General features: G+C 40.7%; 1 protein-coding gene across 7 annotated transcripts in view; it reads left to right on the forward strand.

The window, feature by feature from the left end:
- Nucleotides 1-19681, forward strand: part of RASGEF1B (RasGEF domain family member 1B) — a 555837-nt gene that overhangs the window by 522704 nt on the left and 13452 nt on the right. Inside the window, exons 1-5 of one of the 7 annotated variants that reach the window (XM_082389353.1) lie at nt 86-204; nt 3091-3144; nt 11684-11866; nt 13539-13661; nt 14046-14183. In XM_082389353.1, coding sequence (XP_082245479.1) covers nt 3130-3144; nt 11684-11866; nt 13539-13661; nt 14046-14183 — 459 coding nt within the window. In that variant the 5' untranslated portion in view covers nt 86-204; nt 3091-3129. Of the gene's footprint in view, nt 1-54; nt 205-3090; nt 3145-10547; nt 10721-11683; nt 11867-12402; nt 12521-13538; nt 13662-14045; nt 14184-19681 lie in introns of those variants that run through there. The other 6 variants (XM_082389354.1, XM_082389349.1, XM_082389355.1 and 3 more) reach the window with 6 other exon arrangements.

The raw sequence follows: 19681 nt of genomic DNA on the forward strand, positions 1-19681 counted from the left end.
CTGGCGGCGGGGGCGGGCGCTCGAAGAGAAGGGGGTGTGCGCGGCGGCGGCGGCGGCGGCGACGGCGGCAGTAGTTTCAGTATAAACAAGGCACCCGACTGGTTGGACGGAATATTTTGCGCGCTTTTGCTTCCTCTCCTTTGGTTGCGTTGGTGGGCACGCGGAAAACAGCCGGGAAGCCGAGGACCCCGGGTCCATCTGCAGGTGGGTTGTTCCCTGGTCAGCAGTTCTCACGGGAGAAAGCGGAGCCCGGCAGCGGGAACGCGCCACCCTGCTGCGCGCTGCGCTCTCCCAGGCGGCCCGGGAGCTGCGCGCGGAGCAGCCCGGATCTCTGACTACTCCCCGGCTGCCGGTGCCCCTGGAGGCGGCGGGAGATTCCGGCCAGCGAGCGCTCGCTGGTACAGAGCGTCCCGCAAAAGCGGGGGAAGTGGGGAGTCCTCCTGCCTGGCCGCCGAGGGCGTCTGGGGCCGCTCCGGGAGCGGACACAGTGCCAGCAGGTGCGGGCCCCAGCCGCTGGGGCCCGGGCGGGGACAGGCTTGGGTTTTGCTTCGCTTCTCTCGCCCCGATCCGGCAGCCAGGCCTTCTGTCTCGAGATCTTGGTACAGTTTTTGAGAATTTGTCTGAGTTCTAGTCGCTTTCATCCTTTCTTCATCCTTTTTTCCCTTCCTGTGCACAGCTAGGTTGTTTCCTTCTACTTCTTGGCTAGTTTTCGTGAATGTGTGTGGGGGTGGTGGGCAGGTGGGGGTCCTGCTTATTTTTGGTGACGGAGCCTTATAATCTAAGGTCTGACTCTCAGGAAGAAACAAGGGAACAGAAGTCACGTGCTCGCCACTGACGAGGTGATATTCTTTCCTTTCTCCGTTCACCTGGTAACTTGGGACACAACGTGTCGCCTTGCTCTTGCCTGAGCTCAGGTGAGTCGTCTCAGGTCACCTGGCCGGGCGATAATAACGTGAACTGTGGTTACCTGGGAGCCTCTCGGGCTGCTAGCGGGGGGAGGCTCCTCTCTCTAGGGGAACCGGGGAAACAACTTAAGTGCTGTACAGGCGGAACAGGGCGGAACAGGGGGGCTGGAGTGTAAGTGTGTGTGTCTGTCTGCGAACCACTGGAGTATTGATTCCCACCTTACCCCAACCTGATCCGCGCAGCTCAGGCGAAAGCAGCGTAGCTAGGTCCTCTGACAGTGCGGAGGGCGGCACAAGTGTAGTAAACCGCAGGAGGGAATCTCTAGGGAGCCACTTTCTCTTCTGCATGTAGATGTGTCCGTCTTCGCCGACGAATTCGGTGGGTATAGTGTGTATGGAGGAGTATGCACAGAAATTTGTGTATGTGTGTTTGGGCAGAAGGCGTCTCCAAGGAGTTCTTCGTCAGCAGCACCATGTGACGATGGCCGAGGACCGCTGGTGTGCGTAGATCTATATTTAGCCCTGGATGATCTCTAATGGCCGAGAGAGGGTCTCTGAACTGAGTTCATAAAGGGGAAGAGTTCAGGGATCAGGGTTTTGCACTCTTGAATAATGTCTGGTACAGTCATTCTCAGATGGGGTGAATAATTTTTCTTTCCTCCCGAAAACAGTAGCTAGAGCTTGGCATGTGATAGCTGTGTCTTAGTTTAAAACATGGACCATGGTGATAAGCCTGTGCTAAGAAACAAGGAGGTTACAGTTAACCAGAGTATATGCCTGATTGGAGATTTGGAAGGAAAACAACTAGTCAGGTGAGGTTTAGAGCAAATGTAGAACTGACTTCTAAAAGGGAAGAAAAATTCTTGGCTGTCGAGATTTTCATAACAGATTAAAAAGTGTGGCAGCTTGTTAGGTCCTATCATTAATGGTTAGTTTATTGGGGGGGGCAATGGTTGGGCAAGGAGGACCTAGGGCACTTGACATAAGTCAGGGTTCATAAGCGGTGCTCTGTTATGCCTTTCAAGCAGGTTTTCTGGCAAAGTGGAGAAGATCAGCTACTGATTAGCAAGTGTCTTGTTGGCATTCTTCCACGACATGTGGGTCAATCCTTTGTTTTCCTAGAGGTGGCAATATTTCTGGCTACTAAGTGTAGTACTTTTCAGTGGTCTAATGGAGTGTTAAATTCTTAGAATTGATTTCTCCCCTGGTGCATTTTCAATCTTGCTCTATTTTATATGCTCCACTAGACATTTAATCTGATTCCTGAGATTATTCTGTCTTTTGGAACAGAAAATCACCATAAACTATTTATATTTATTGCTTTTTTTAATTTAATTTATTCTTAGGCATATATTGTTAAATATTTATTATTTATCATAATAATTCACATTTCTTATATTATTACTAACATTACATTCTTACAGTCTAACTACTGGCCAATATACTACAATAGACCAAAAAAAAAAAAAAATCAATTGAATAACACCTATCTAGGAAAAAGTAAGAAAATTGAAGGGGCAAAGCTAGGTGACTGTTTATGTTGGTAAGTTACCTAATATGGCACCGGAAGTGGTGGGATCAACTTTATCAATCTCCAGAGGTGGCCTGGAAGAATTCGACTTTGGAGGAGCATTTGGATGACCCCAAAGACAGTACCTGCTTGGACAGGAGATGAGAAAATGAGGGTATCCTCCCTTACTTGGGAGAAGAATCTGGAATCCCTGAAGCAGGGACTTAGAATCTTGATTCTGGTGCCACAAATAGTAAATGGAAAAACCATTATAACGTTTTGTAAGGTCTTAAAGAGACAAATTGTACTGTTGAAAATACTGCTTAAGATTGATGGGATTTTTGTCTTTAGTGGTTGAATTCAGGTGTTACCTCCCCTTTAGTTGTCCTTTTTGGTTTTCCAGTTAAATCTATAAAAATTAGATTTGTGCAACCCTTGATTATCCTAGGATGACAGATGTAGCCTAGTGCTGTGGGCAGATTTCTGCCTTGGGAATAGAGCCTAGGGTTCTAATCAGTCTGGAGCCCTAACAAGTCACTTACTCTCTCCCTATACCTGCAGTATCTGTGAAATTGATGAGGTGTTGAACTAGATGATTTATGAGTCTCTTTTACCTCTGTGTTAACTGATTTATCTTGCTGTACTATCACCTCGTTTATTTGCACCCTTTATTAGCTGTGGAACAATGAAGGCTGAAGAATGGTCTGCAGTTAGATGTTCAGCTACTTGGTGCGTGGAAATGAAGAGAGGAGAGTGAAATTTCTTCTTATTGGTGAAAATTATGTAGAGATTTATTATTTGCTTGAACTGTTTTTTGCTCTTGTTTTTCTCCTACAAGTGTATTTTAAAATGCTATTTTCAAGAAGGTTGAGTCAGGAAAATTTTTTGGACTTTTTAAGTCAGTGTTACTATTTTGTCATTTTAAAACCAGTCTTTTGACCAATCATTTTTTCTTAGGTTTGTGTGTTTATTATTTCATTTCAAGGTACATTTATATCCGGAAGTCATTCAATTGATTCAAATTTTATTAGTAAGCCCTGGCATGAAAATGAGTTTAACACAGGGAAAGTACAAATTAGTCTTGTAAGAAAGGAAAGCACTTTATAGAATGCTAGTATCCTTCTGTTTATCTAAAAGGGAAGAATGGAGGGGGGTGTGGGATAAGGGTAATTTTTCAAGAACTTGAAGCCAAAAAAATAAAATTATCCTGGTAACCATGTTCCACAATAAATTGTAAATAGAAAATTCTACTTGTTTACTGAATGTCCTCACTAAGTATGCTGAGGTGAACTGGATTTAGAAACATAAACCCTTTTAGTAAAGGATGCTCCCCATTTGATATTCTATAATTTGGCTTGAGATCTATCATGTATAAATGATTCAACTACTTATATCTTTGCTGTTCAAGGTAATGGCCAGTGCTGTTCAGTAAATAGCCACATGGGGATATATGAGCTTAAGTTTAACTAAATTAAACAAACAAAAATTGCCCTAGCCACATTTAAGTGTTCAATAATAGCTACGTGTGGTGAATTGCTGCTGTATTGGACAGAAGAGGAACATTTCCAATATTCCAGAAAGTTCTCTTTTGACAGCACGTAATTAGATAATGATGATTCTGATTTTCCAGAAGATCACTTTTATTCCTCTGGGAAAATGACAATTAATTCTCATCATAGACAGGCACCCAAGACATAAGGAGATAAGACTGACTGGCTTTATATGTTTTCAACTGTATATCATGAGCAATGCCACTTTCCACAGTTCAATAATATTCCACGATCCCAAACACCAATTTCTCACATTTTTCCCCCAGAACTCTAATTATCCTTTGACTTTTCTAAACCAGCACCTACTGTTCCTGATAGAAAGCACCAATCCTTTCAAAGACAAGGCACGTGGAGCCATCTACTGTTACGCTCAGGAACTGCATGGCAGTTGTAGCCGATTAAAGACATTGCAGGAAGAATGTCAACATGTGCTGTGATCAGTTCCTACAAATAAAAATTAGTAAAGATTTATCTCATAGAAAAGTTTTAAATGATTCTCCAGGCCCATTTCTAGTTGCCACGTACTGAATTGTTGTTTTGTGTCTTAATAAACTGCTGACAAGATATTCCCAAGACAAAAGATGACAAATTTTAGCTTTGTTTTTCTTCCAGGGAAACCAAAGATGGTAATTATTTGAGTCAGAATCCCTTTCCTCCATTAATTAGGAATTAGTGAAGAAAAATTTAAGTAGCATCTAGGACAAATCAAGCAAAATGCACATTCAGTTTTTAATGTGGAATCCTATAATAAATCAGGAAATACCACCATTTCATCATTGTAGAGAGAAATGGGACCTTCTTTCCTCAAAAATACTGATTATTTCCCCTTGACCGTGAAATCTACAAAGCATTTGGGGCTCAGTTCCAAAGAATGTACTTACCTGGGAGTTACTTACTTTTTGTTCACATGCCAAAGAAGTGAGTTGATTCTGAGTCGTCTACTCTGTTTTGTTTGTAATCTCAACACAATACCTCTTTTTTCAAGGAGGTTAGCAGAGGTGTAGCATTTCTATTGTCCAGAGATGCTGCTAGAAAGAAATGAGAAGATAATCTTTGAGACTTTTTTCAAGCTCAAAATAAGCATGTTTTATACAGTGTGGGAGACTTGACTTTTACTTTCCCCCAACTTGAATCCGTAGTTAGAGAAACACTCTCTGAGCGTACAGTCAGCACTTGTATTCTGAGATCCAGCCTTGCCAAAAGGAGGCTAAAAGTACTTGAGATCCCAGCTGGAGTAAAGTTGAAATATGTGAGCTCTTTCTCATTCCGATCTCTGGAGCCTCAAATGAAAAAAGGAAGAGGCTGCATCTCACCAAAGTGCAAAGTTCCTTTGGAATTTAGATGGGAATTTGGGAACCAGTCATTGCCGGATCTTAAATTAAGCCTCTCCTCCCTAAACAAATATGCTTTCAAAGTTCAACTGTGATAGGGAGTCCTTCCTCTACCTCGTTTGGACACATGCCCAGCATTTGAACAGAAGCGAAAGGATAGCGATCAATATAAAGACATTGGATTTATTAATTATTTCACTGAGGCGCTCTATGATGAAATAGGGGCTGAAATAAACCTTTTTTTTTCTTGGACTCCTACCTTTGCTATCTCATTCTCCTGAGTGTAGAGGAAATGCTGACTTGACATCCTGGCAGAGATTTACCAAACACCTAAAGCAGATGTTGAAGGATGGCTTTTGATTTAGTTCCCACACCCATCTTTTCCTGGTCCTCTTCCAATTTGAATTGTCACCTGAAACCACCTTAGCCTGATGCACCTGCCTCCTCGTAAATAACCTTGTGCAAAAGCAGCCACTAATTCAAACAGTCTGTTGTTTCGAAAAAGGCAGCTTTTCATCTGGTGCTTTAGTTGGTTTGAAACCATTAGGCATGCCTTTCAAATCCATTCATCCCTTAAATCACCTAGAGCTTGCTTCCTTGCTGCTGGATCAATGTCATGCTGAACTTTTGCAGGGTCCTTGGAAGGACATGATATATCTTTGTGACTGAATTAGCTGCCCCCGTAAGATACCTTGTCTGTCAACCAACTTTTCAGCTTCCCAAATTAAATTTAAGAAAGAACATTCATCTTGTATACATGGGTTGGATATCTTTTACTTCCCCTTGGGAAGTTTTCCAGAAGAACCTGTAATCTATATGCTAATTTTGGCAGCTCAGAGCTTTCTTTTAGCCTGGGTCATTGTTTTTAAAACCAAAATCTGTTTCCCATTGTCTCATTGCCTCCCCCTTATCCCAAAGTGCTCCCTCAATTTTGGGGGGGAGGGGCTATTTAAGTATCTCTACGCAAACCAAAAGAAGTGTCTTTTTCATTCTCTTCAACGCCATTGGATCAGTACTACTAGAAAATATTTACATGTATTGGTTGATTTCTAAGGAGCCAGTCTTCAATGTGTTAAACCAAGGTTCCCTTCAGAACCACTATGTTCTCCTTCTTTGAGGAAGTAGATAAATACGATCCAGGTTCTGTACAAGCCAGCACATGTGCTTCCTAATCTGGGGTCTGAACTCCCTGAAAGTATATACAAACTTGTTGGTCGATTTCTCTGGGGGCAGTGTGTGGAGAAGTTTGTGATCTTCCTAAAAAGTTAAGAGCTACTGGCCAAACAATATATTCTGAGTTTCCAGCAACTGGCTTACAAATGAAATTTTGCAAGGTGAGAATTGCTTGTGAGATTAACCTGTCCTCTGTCTTATCTTACTGGTAGTGATTTGAATAGAGTCAGCAGCTTTTTCAAGCATCTCATATAAATCTCACCTTTTCCAAAGGAGTTAGCTACTTTGAAGTTTGACTTAACAGCAAATTAAGGCCAGTACTTAATGCTGTCACATATTCTTATTTTGGAAATAGTCAGTTTTTCCTAAACCAGAGTTTTGGTTAGCAGGTCCCCGTAGCAGGTACATTGGGTTGGGCAAAATTTATGCTAAAGAAGGATGGCAGACAGTGGAGAAGTTGATGTTGAGATTATGTTGGAAAGGGTAGAGAAGAGTAAATTGAGAGTATACAGAACCCAACAGACAGAAACTAGCAATTGTGAGAGCTGTAAAGAGAAGGTTTGCTGCAGATAAGAAGTCAGAGCTACATTGAGATTAAAGAAAATAAATGGAAGCTGCGGGGTAGGAACCGCCTTACACTTAGCCCTCCTTCCACCGGGGAAGCTCTAGCAAATGGTTCCTGGAGTTAATAGCATCTGGGGCTAAATGCTTCTCTGGATTCTCATGTGCAGTACTTGGATCTTCTATGAATTTGTTTTCTTAAACAAGAACCAAGCCAATATTTAATATTCTGAACTTCACTTTCTTTCATTCCAGAACTGAAGCAGGTAGAACCTAAAGTCTTGGATGTCAAATTTGAGTAATGCTGAACAAACAGTGGTTCTTGATGTGGGTAATAAGAGGAAAGGTACTTGAGAGGAAAAAAAATCTACTATGTTTATCTTCTTAGGTGCTTAAAAATCCACTTCACAAGCAGTACTTTCTGTGCCATTCTGCTGACCTTTCCCCTTGTTTATCAAATGCATCTATTACACAAGGCAGTTGATCTTTCTGGAAAATGGTTAGACTGGCCACTTGCTCGAGATTGTCCAGAAATTAGTTACATGTACCGTGATCCATGATCTCTCTTTTGGTCATTTGTCTCATCAGATCTTTTTTACTGGAAATCTGTAAAGTACGTACAAGCAAGTATTACTGTATTTCGTTGAATCTAAGATGTCATCCATTGTAAGATGCTCTTTTATTTTATATATTGCTAAAAAAAAGACTGTCAGTTAAACAGGTTTTCTTATCAATCAACTATTTATGTGCACCCCAATTTCAAAGAAAATAAAATATGAAGAAGTGTATATTAGAATTTCTGAAGTCTCTGTCTAGATAGGACTATGCTTTGATTGCAAAGGTCAGTAGCTTAAATACTTTTGTTGATAGTGTTGCTTTTTAATAAGAGTAATTAATGACGTTCGTACATCTTTGGGGCAAGGATTTATGTAGAACATGTAAAACATGTAAATTTTTCTAATAGCCTGCAATTTGGGACAGACTGACAGGCTTTTCATTTTATGGTTAAACATTAAAAGTTCAAAACTGTAACCTCAATTAACTTATCTCGGTTTGGTGTCCATTGCTATTCGTAGTATTTTCTTTTGGTTCCTAGTTGGAGGGTTTTTTTTGGTTGTTGATATTTTGTGCCTCCGCAGAGAAATCCTGTGACACATTTCCAAGGAACAATACAAAGACCTTGTGCCATTGCTCTAAAAATGCTCTAACTTCGCTATAAAGAAAATTGATAGTTTTGTTGTCATCTAGAATTTCGGAAGGGGTGAGGAAAATTGGAAATAATTTTCCAGATGAAAAACATACCTGGGGGCAGGGGCTGAGTAAGTGACTTTCCGAAGTTTTCACAGCTCTTAAGCCCTAGATTAGGGCTTCATTAAATCTGGGTCCTTGTCCAGATCCTTTATGGGAGTAAATGATTATAAGTACAAATATTTGGTGGCTTTTGGTGCTGATTCTTTTCAAGGGAACTCTGAGTGACTTGTGACTCTTTTGTGGCTACTGCTTCCTGTCAATCAACCAAAGGCAGCAGGGGTGCAAGATTCAGAGGGGTGCCGTGGGGCTCACGTGGCACTGTAGCCACGTGGCTGTGTGGTCCTAGCCTGGTCACTTCACCTCACTGCCCAAGGTCTCAGTTTGCACACTGATGGACAGAGGAGAGTGGACCTGATTGTCATGACGCTTGGGCCTTGGCTTCTTCTGTGACTGTTTTGCGGTCATTGCTAATCCCTTAGCACACGTTCCCCACCCGGTTACAGCCTTTGAGCCCTCACGCTTCATCCGGCCTTTTGGCAACCACTTTGGATTGATGGCAGGTAGGAAGTGAAATGCAATCTATTTTCCATCTTGGACCATTTGATTTCTATGGTCCTTTTGAACTTTTAACATTTTCTGATTTTTCTGAAATTCCCAAATCCTGGCCAACCTTCTCCCCAAAGCAACTTAATATTAGGACGGTTTCAGTAGTAATGAGTAAGTGGAGAAATCAAGGAAAATTCATGGTTCTTGGCAGAAAAACAAAAAGAAAAACAACTTCAAGGGCATGAATAGAGTGAGTTCCACTTGTCATCCTGGATACCAAGGATATTGTGTGGTTTTAACCATCTAAAGCTTTTTTTTAAGCCAGAGGCAGGAAAACCACATCCAGAGGGAAGGTTCCTTCCAGGCTGGAAGAAGTAACTTTCAGGTGTTTCTCGTCTCAGGTCCTGGCGTCCCAGTTTAAGGACGTTTTGAGTTTCTCAGGGCAAGGGTAGACAGGCTCTTGTTTTTCTTCCCACCAGGGACAACCCATTTGTAAAGATGATATTGCACATGAAACATACTCATAGAAAACTGGCAATTTGAAGAGGACAGAAACATACTTTGTCCGTTGCCTTATACAATGTTAACATTGAGTTATTCATTTAACCATGATTCCTATGTGTGAGGTCTTAGCAACTAAGTGGGGAGCATTTGTGTTAACATTTACATTCTCAGTTCCTGATCCTTTGGCCATTATGACCATGTCCTGCCCAAGCGAGAGGGATGGCATTGATGACTCTGGTAGTGACAAGTCTCCCCAGACAGAGTGATTCTCAGTCCTCACTTTCTTCCCATCTGTAGCTTTTTTTTTTTTTAATTTTTATTTATTTATTTTTGGCTGCGTTGGGTCTTCGTTGCTGCACGCAGGATTTCTCTAGTTGTGGTGAGCGGGGGCTACTCTTCGATGCGGTGCGCGGGCTTCTCACTGTGGTTGCTTCTCTTGTTGCAGAGCACGGGCTCCAGGCGCGCAGGCTTCAGTAGTCTGGCACGTGGGCTCAGTACTTGTGGCGCACGGGCTTCGTTGCTCCACGGCATGTAGGATCTTCCCAGACCAGGGCTCGAACCCGTGTCCCCTGCATTGGCAGGCGGATACTTAACCACTGTGGCGCCAGGGAAGCCCCTGTAGCTATTTTTTGAAGTATAGTTGGTTTACAGTGTTGTGTTAGTTTCAGGTGTACAGCAAAATGTTTCAGTTATACATATATATATTCTTTTTTGGATTCTTTTCCATTATAGGTTATTATAAGATATTGTATATAGTTCCCTGTGCTATAGAGCAGGTCCTTGTTGTTTATCTATTTTATATATAGTAGTGTGTATCTGTTAATCCCAAATTCCTAATTTATCCCCCCCGCCTCCTCTGCCGCTTTCCCCGTTGGTAAACCCAAAGCTTTGTTTTCTCTGTCTGTGAGTCTTTTGTTTCTGTTTTATAAATAAATTCATTTGTATCATTTTTTTAGGATTCCACATATAAGTGATATCATATGATGTATGTCTTTCTTTCTCTGTGCTGGATCCTTTTATGTTCTCCCTCAGCATTGGTTTGTGGACGGGACAGAGCACAAAATACGGAAGCTTTTTTTTTTTTACTGTTTCTCTTTGCTGATGCTTCTTTCCCTAAATGCCACTTTCACCTGCCAAGTCGCCTTATAATGGACGTTGTTTTTTCCCAGCACCCCACCCCGGCCCCCCTCTGCCCAGGCATGCGCACACATTGTGATGCTGTGGGCCCCATTAGTGGGAACCGGAACAGATGCGCTTGGAGTAATGGATGTACCTCCTCAGACAGGCCCCACGCCCCTCCCCCTTTTGGATGCAGGTATCTTTCAGCATCTTGAAAAGAGCGATCAGCCCAGGTTGTGTCCTCCTGCAGCCTCTGCACACCATGTCCCTGTGAGTCCAAGCCCTGGGGTTTGGCTTCCCCTCATTGTTTGCCTCTGAAGCCCTCACTCTCTGCACCTCCTGAATGCCTCCATTGTGCAGATGTGCTGCCAGAAACCGGAGCCTGTTTTTGGGGCCGGGAGCTCTGTCCCTAGGAATCCAAGTAATAACTTAACAGCCTTTGGCCTCTACCGAACATCCTCTGACAAGGGCTTTGTGAGTTGCAGAGCACACAGATGAAGGCAGTGCTCCTTGTTCCCCAAATCAGGTGTTTTCTCAGCCTGTGTGTTTACTGAGAACTGAGGCTTTATAGAGCTCTCCACCCCAAAAGAATATGACACAAAGGGGTGAAAATCAATAGCATCCGATCTTCCAGTGAAAGCTGGGGAGTCAGCATTAAATCTCTTGATATATGCGTGCATCTATAAACACACACACACACACACACACACACACACACACACACTTTGGTTCTAGGCCTCTTTTACAATTTCATTTTTTCAACTTCTGTTTTGGTTATCTTCTCATATGCCCAATGCTAGTCTGGTATTTCTTAAGTGTTATGTAATTCTTCCCATCCAACTTTGAAGGCCTACACATTTCCACCTTAGGATAATACTTGACTCAGGGGATTAAAGCAATTTAAAGCTCAGTTCCCCTCCCTGACTTCATAACCGAATGTGAAGGAATGATATCTAAACACGGCAGCCAGAGACTTGAATTTAAGTACAGATTGGAGCCTTTGATCCACGTGTTTTATGGTATTTTATTGGATAACATTGGTACTCAAAAATATGCATACATGTGTTATTCAAAGAGCAATTTGCTTCTTGATGGGTTCTCAGATTGTATCAGAACCTAACCTATTTTAAAAATTGCCTGTTTCCTCGTGATTATGAAAGCCTAATGCCTATTAAAATTTACTTTTCTTTTGCATATTACTGACACTGTTTTTTCCTTTTTTATTCATTTTAGGAAAGCATGCCTCAGACTCCTCCCTTTTCAGCAATGTTTGACAGCAGTGGTTACAACCGAAACCTCTATCAGTCTGCAGAGGACAGCTGTGGAGGGTTGTATTACCATGACAACAACCTCCTTTCCGGATCTCTGGAAGCACTCATCCAGCACTTAGTACCTAATGTGGATTACTATCCGGATGTAGGTATCCATGTGCCCCTGAAACACGTCCTTGGTATCCAGCAGAATTTACAATAGAATAGACAGGGACCCTAGATGCTGCAGAATTCTATCCGGGTTCCTAAGAATTTTTCTAATAAGAAATTGCATATTGATTATTGAGTGCTTTGAGATCAGATTGAGCCTGGATATGATATGTCTGTGTATCAGTTTTCCTTTCAGGGTTGGTATCACATTGTAGTCAGTCAGAGACCATCTAAATGAAATACCTGTAAGGTTTGACTCATGCATATACCTTGGTCCTTACATAGAAATGCCAGAGAACATTAGATACTCCTAGAATGGTTAGCGCCTTTTTGGTTTCCAAAACTGTGCTGAGAAAAGTGAAGTTACACAGGGAAACTTCACAGAAAAGAGAGCAAGAGTTACATTCAAGATGCAATTCTTTATAGATTCGACATCAGATGACAGGTTCGCTTGTTTATGTTTTACTTTGATAACTGACATTTGTATGGATAATCCTTTCTAATTTAAGGAATTCGTTTACATTTTCTCAGTCTTTATAGCAATTCCAAGAGGCTAGAGAGGAAGAAATTGAAATTCAGAATGTTGAGGAATTTGCACATGGTCTCACTCCCAGCATCAACGTTCAAACCCAGGTTTTCTGTTTCTGGGGCACGTGATGTTTCTTCCCCCTTCCCTTGTGGTACGCCTGCTCCTGTTATGCAACAGCTGCTTGTTGATAAAGATTTCATGAAAATATCCAGACACTAGATTCGAATGTTTTTATAAATATAATAATGACCTTGGTGTGCAGAGGGTAGTTTGTGCTTGCCACTGTAGTTCACCATAATGTTTCTTACTGAGGTATCTCTGTGTGTGTGTGGTTTGTTACGTAGCATTTTCAAATATGTTGCCACACAGGGAAAACTTCTAATCAAAAGTAAAAGGCATCCCTTGTTCAGCCCTGTGTTTATGAGCTACAAAAGGCACCTAAGGGGAAGAAAAACCCATGGAATTTTTCTTCTTATTGGGAGTATGAAACTATTGTAACAAATAAGCTTTACTTCATTACTGGCTTCTGGGGAGACATTGTGGTTAAAGAAAAGTATATAGTGTGATATTATGTTTTATCAAATTGCTTAGCCTTTGAGCAAGTAAATAGATTACTTGAAAGTCTGTCTTTGAATGTTCTGACACAAGCACACAAATGCTCCAGTGTGTCATACTGGACCCACTGGAGATTTCTTGAGCTGATGTGGGTTGGGTGATTTTTTGGTTTCCATTGAGTTACCATAGTATTTGGACACAGAACAAGATTCTGTACGGGTGGTATATTTAAGTTAGATTGATCTCCCTGGGCTGAATTTCATTCTTCTTTACTAGACTGAGTTATATGTCCTGGTATCCTGGCTCCCAGAGGATGGATGTAAAAATGTACTGTGAATAATTTAGTAGCTAAACTTACCCTATACTTCTGTTATTTTTAGTATGGTTTAAGGGAAAATATATATCACAAGGTAAAGGAGAAATCCATCTTAGGTTGTTTTACTACTAGTAAGCGTCACTTTTGAAACTGTAGCATTTTAACTTTGCTAAAGAGAACTTAGTGATATATGATGTATAATATATAGGAAAGATACTAGTTTCAGAGAGAATATAACCATGATGACTTTTTTTTCTCTTGCCACAGAGAACGTACATATTTACCTTCCTACTGAGTTCTCGGTTATTTATGCATCCGTATGAGCTAATGGCCAAAGTTTGCCACTTATGTGTTGAGCACCAGAGACTAAGTGACCCTAGTGGTGATAAGGTAATGATACCTTATTTGAACTTAACGTTTTTTTCCATTAAGTTTGGTAGCTTTATGGCTTCGATTTTGTGAAGTTGGTTTCCTCAAGTAACCATAGCTTCTCCCCAGGCTGAGGTCCATAAACGGTATCATGGCTATGCAGAGGGAATTGGAAAGGTATGAAGAACAAATATAAATCTAGTGCCATGGAAGATCCCTCCGTCCTGCCTTAAGTTGGTAGCACTTGACATTGACTTGGGAAAGGGGGACTAGAGTCTTCTTTAACCCCAAAGACTAGAGTCTTCTTTAACCCCAAAGACTTTGCACTAGAAGTTTACCATTAGCCCTGTTCGTAATTATTTATTTGATAGATATCACTGAATTTGATTTGCTTTTTCTCCCTAGAATCAGATAAGAAAAATTGCACCCAAGATTCTTCAACTCCTGACAGAATGGACAGAAACGTTTCCTTATGATTTTCGGGATGAACGAATGATGAGAAACTTAAAAGATCTGGCTCACCGAATAGCCAGTGGCGAGGAGGTTGGTAACCTGGATTTAGTACAATTACTCGAATTTCCAGGCAGGGTCTTGGTGAGAAGTGGTGCTAAATTATGCATCGGCATCTGCTGCTTCTTTTCTGTTGTTGCCTTTGGGCAAGTCCTCTCCATAGCATACTGGTCTGTTTGGTGTGTCAAAGGGGGATGATTATACAATCCCACTTCAAAGGGATGTGATCTAGAGTTTTATGTGATTAATTTGGGGGTATGTTCATGTCAACTCAAGCACAGGATTCATGATGCAAGTGTGTTTTCATTTTATTTTATTGATAACTTTCTTCCTTCCAAAAAGATTTGACCTAGCAAGTTAGATTATAAATATCACATTAGGAGATATAAACACTAATACATGTAAAATAACATATTTATGTATTAACAGGTAATAAGTAATATATTAATAAATCAGAAATAGAGAGTTTGTATCATGGAAGGGAGAAAACAAATGTGCTAATACTGAGAATCAGTAGAGTAGGACAAGATTGCTGTATTTTAACTGTAAGCTCCAGGTAAAAGGGAAATACAGTTGGTTATGTAATTTTCACTGTCAGAAAAGAAAAAGCATAGTAATCCTTCAAAGCATTAAATTAAATGAAATTTTAAAAAAGTTTCCTGCAAGGACTTTATGAATGAGATCATGGAAACTGTTCTGTATAGTGTTTATAACAAATGCTCCTTGATAAAAACTGAGGCCATAAGATTAATATATAAATTAGCAAAGGTAATTCTTTAGGAGTGGAGAAGACAAAGAAAAAAGGATCCAAGTCTTGTGCCTGGAAGTTGATTCAAGGCTTAGCACCTAGACTTAGATGGAGATGGAAAGTAAATCTGTTAGATAATCTTTCATAAATATCACTTCCCTCAACTGAGCTACCTAGCTGTGACAAATTCGAGGTTATCCTCTTTGAAGCAGTCCTGGAAGGCTGTTACTCTGTTTTGAGGCTTGTTGGGCAAGGATATCTTTGTAGTTTCTGTACTTAGGCACAGATACAGTGTTAGAAAAAGGTAGATGAAGCATTTGGCAAAGGCTGTGATGTCTTGTTTCATCCATCTTAAAATGCATTTTCCCATTATGAATAACCTACCTGGAGAAATCATTCTTTCAGTGCTGTGCTGTCAAGATCACGGAACAAGACACCTATCTAGTCTGTCTACTTCTGGTGAAAACATTTTAATACTGTTTCCCCTAACTTTAAAAAAAAAAATCAGACAAATTATATAAGATTAGCACTTGAAAAATATACACTTGCTTCCCACATTATGTTTCCATGAAAATGGAATTAACCCTTTTACACTTCCCCTATGACATTATATTGAACACTGGTGCTCAAGAGAGCCATTACTTCTGCAAGGCTGAATGAGTGGTTCCCTGAGTCCTTCTGCAAGTTATGACTATTCTAATCATTTTGCTAGTTTGCGTGTAACAGGTTCTAGCAAGGTAGGAATTGGTAGGTCCGTCACTCACAAAGGCAAAAGTTAAGCATCACAGTTTTGTAGTAAATCTTTTCTTAGAAGGGAAGCTGTTGTGTTGCTTGGCAGGGTCAATGCTGGCTCCGTGACCTAAGTTTATGGCAAGCTGCTCAAAAGATTAGTGGCATCATAAGGGCTTTTTCTTGTGTGGAGGCTGAGCTCTAAGTCAGGCGGTGCTTCCTTTCAGTTAAGTTCTATTTCAGTACTTGATGTGGCAGTCAGAGTCCCTTCCTTCTGTGGCCTTTTTAAAAGGTAGAAATGACAACTTGTTTTTCCCAAAAGGAACACCTTAAAAATCTTTTTCAGATACAATGCCAAATGGATGGCTTTTTGTCCTTCTTGTCATGGGAATCCATGAGGGGGGTCACTTCTATCTGTGTTGGCCAGATTGGTTCCGATCTCTTTTTAACAGGATCAAGCCACTCAAGAATTGGATGGAACCAAGCATGGGGACCAGATAGCCTTGTGCCTGCACTTCTTATCAACCGTCCTGTGTTAATAACAAATCCTTGATAAACCTGAGATCTTCAGACGGTTTTGAGTGTGAAAAGAGATGAGAAGATAAGCCTAGGGCTTGAGTGGAGACATGTCACCTGCCGTGATCAGGTTGGGTTTTCCAGTGAGATTGTATTCCTTCAGTCACTTCTAGACAGTATTCAGAATCGGGTCCACGTTTGGCAGTGGTTGATTTGAGTGCTTTGGCAAGTCCCCGAAAGTCTCTGCTCCTCCTTCATTTCTAAATCATAGAGGTAACCTCCCTGTAGTAATGTCCCTTTCAGCCCTAAAATTTTGTGGTGGATGCTCTTTTCCTCAGTTCTGTGCTTGGGAGGCCACTTATCTGCCATGTGCTTAAGTGTCTTTCCTTGCAGACACCTTCCCTGGCCTCCCCAGCCATGGTCATCCCCCATTACTGGCTCTCACCACCCTTTCTTTCAGAGCACTCTGTGATTAGTAATTACTTTCTTTATGACTTGTTTTTCCTCACTAGACTCCGTGCTGTGCTCCTTTTGTTCAGACAGCATCCTTAACTCCTGGCCCAGTGCCTGGCAGTCAATAGGCACTCAGGAGTGTTTGAATGAATGAATGAATGAATGCATGAGTGAACAAACTAATCAGTTACTGGAATAGGAAAAAAATATTTCCCTCCACTGAAAAGTTATCTTCCTCCTTGGGAAGGAGTGTGCACTTGGGTTGGGACTTGCTGCTTCTTGCCTGGGACTTCAGGGATTTTCTTTGGCAGTCAGTGGATCCAGGTGTGCCCTCTACACAATTTAGTTGAGTTCTTCTGAATCTGCTAGAACAGTTCCACATAGTATGGCTTAATATGTTTCCCCCCTAAGGATTTGCCCAAAATGAAGAGGTTTATTAGGACTTGACAGCAAGAAACCCGAAATGAAACTGATGATTCAATTACATGACAAATGACTATAGTGGGTACAATGCAATTTTCTCTTCCTTAAGGGGCCCGTCTTTATTCTGTCTTTATTTGCCAGGTAATTACTGTCACTGGCACTTGAAGTTATAAAAAAGAATAAGTACATATTTGGCAATCCATGATTCAGTAAAAAAGCATGCTTAGCAACACGAAGCTTTGGTTTCTCGAATGGAATCAAGTGGCAGCAGCAAGCTTTTTAAAGAGGTCACACACATACATATTCTTCTCTCTCTCTCTCTCTCACACACACACACACGCACGCACACATACACACTCACGTTCTTTGTTACTTGAATAGCTTTTCCCCTATACCCTATTGCGTACATGTTCTCCTCATATTTTGCTGTGTTTTGCTCACTAGCTGAATCCTCCACTATACATTACTCTACCTCTTTCCCTAAAAAGCATTTTTTAAAGTGTAGAATAAGAGTCTTTCACCAGATATGCTTTGCTGCAGTCAGAATCACCCGGGGAGCATTTATTATGACATTTGGGACAGAAGACTGAAGAAATCATTTTAAGTTCATCGATTTTTATGTAACTCAAGATTATGAATGTAGAAGAAGCAAGGGAAATAGGGATGCAGATTTTATTTTATTTTTATTAATTTATTTTTATTGAGGTACAATTGACATGTAACATTCTATTAGTTTTAGGTATACAACATAATGATTCAGTATTTGTGTATATTGCAAAATGATCACCACAATAAGTCTAGTTAACATGTCACCTTACATAATTAACAAAATTTTTTTCTTGTGATGAGAACTTTTAAGATCTACTCTCTCAGCAACTTTCAAATATTCAATACAATGTTATTAACTATAGTTATAACTATATAGTCACCATATATAGTTATATAGTCACCATCTGGTACATTACATCTCCATGACTTACTTATTTTATACCTGGAAGTTTCTACCTTTTGACCCTCCTCACCCGTTTTCCTCACCCCCAGCGAGGGATTTAAAATAGCCCTCAATTTGGCCTTAACTGCTTCGAATTCCAAAGAAAGAGGCATTTTCTTTGAGTGACAACCATATTACCAAATAGATACCATCTTCTAAACTGATAACCTTAATGCTGTGTGGAAGATAGCTTCTTTGAAGGCTCAATTTTTTAAACACTTAGGTATTTCATTAGTGACTTTAGGGTGGTCTGTGAATGTAGAGGGGAAAAAGGTCATCTAATGGACCAGTTTAAAGAACTCAGAGGAATATACACCAGACAAGTAGAGAAGAAGAAAAGAAAGAAGGTTGTGTGTGCCTTTTAGCCTTGACTATATGAGAATTGATCATTTCCTCCTGTTTTTAATTTTCCTTGGCTTAAGTATGCAAATATCTATTCATTTAAAATTTTATAATATGCTCTGGTAAACCAAATTACTTCTGTAAAAAAAGATGGTTCTTAGACTTGTAGGTAAGATGCCATTTAATTTTCAGATAATTAATCTCAGAAAATGATATTGTGGTACCTTTTTAAAAGGAGCTGATTAGTTAGTAAAGCATGGACATAGGGCTTTCATCTGTAAATTCACTAGGACTGTCCTCCTTTGGAGCTGTTAATCTAAGGACCACGTTAGCATTGAAGCAGCCTGTGTGGCTTTCTTTGATAACAGTCGTCACAGCTTACCCAGAAGGATAAGTGTTAGTTCGGCAATTTTTGCCTGAAAAAGGAAGAATAAAAGAATACCCTAATTTAACACATGTAACTCTACCTTAGGAATTGGTTGATTGTGGAGCTCTTTCTTGGACTTAACAACTATTTTAAAAGTCAAGAGGTTGACATTTATCTATAATACACACATTGCTTTAAAACCAATTTCTCTTAAGTATTGTGGCGGTAGCATGATGTAGTAACAAACAAGGTGTTACCTGGTAGTAGCATTATGGGTAGAATTGCCATGTGGAAGAGTTTGGTGGTGAACATTAGCACTGACTCATGAACGCAAAAGAAATGGACATGAACCAACTGGAAGTCAGATGCCAAAAAGGAATATCCACTGCTTTGTTTTGGTGGTAACTCACGTTATATGTGGAAGTCAGGAAGGTGGTTGGGGGCTGAGTGGGAAGTGATGGTGTATTTCTATTAAGTAGCTGTCTGTACCTTTAGACTAATGAGATTGGGAATGCTAGAAGGAGAAAAATCTAGAAGGGGACCCTAAAGAAAAAGAATTAGGAAAAGAATGCTCTGACTTGAGATCAACACATTTTAACCTACTAAAAGAAAACTAGTACATTCCTATGCCAGCCCAGAGAACATTAGTTATATGTGGTTCTTATTATACTGGATTCCCTCAGTAGCTCATCTAAATCATCATTGTAGTGTTTTCATGGCCCAACTTGAATTGTACTCTCAAGAGCAGCCTGAGAAAAGAACTAAATCTTACAAGTCTGACAAGACACCTTATGTGTATGTGTCTCTTTTAAACTTGTTAGCGCGAAGCTGAATCCTCTAACTGCCCTCGACCAAGGTGGTTGTCCAACGTGAAGGTAAAAGCATTGAAGTACAGAGTCTCTGAGTTTGCGTAGCGGTGAAAATAGACAGGCAGAGTGAGGAGGTAATCCTTTGCTTGTTTC

The sequence above is a fragment of the Balaenoptera borealis genome, assembly GCF_965194805.1.
Source record: "Balaenoptera borealis genome assembly, chromosome: 4".
NCBI lineage: Eukaryota > Metazoa > Chordata > Mammalia > Artiodactyla > Balaenopteridae > Balaenoptera > Balaenoptera borealis.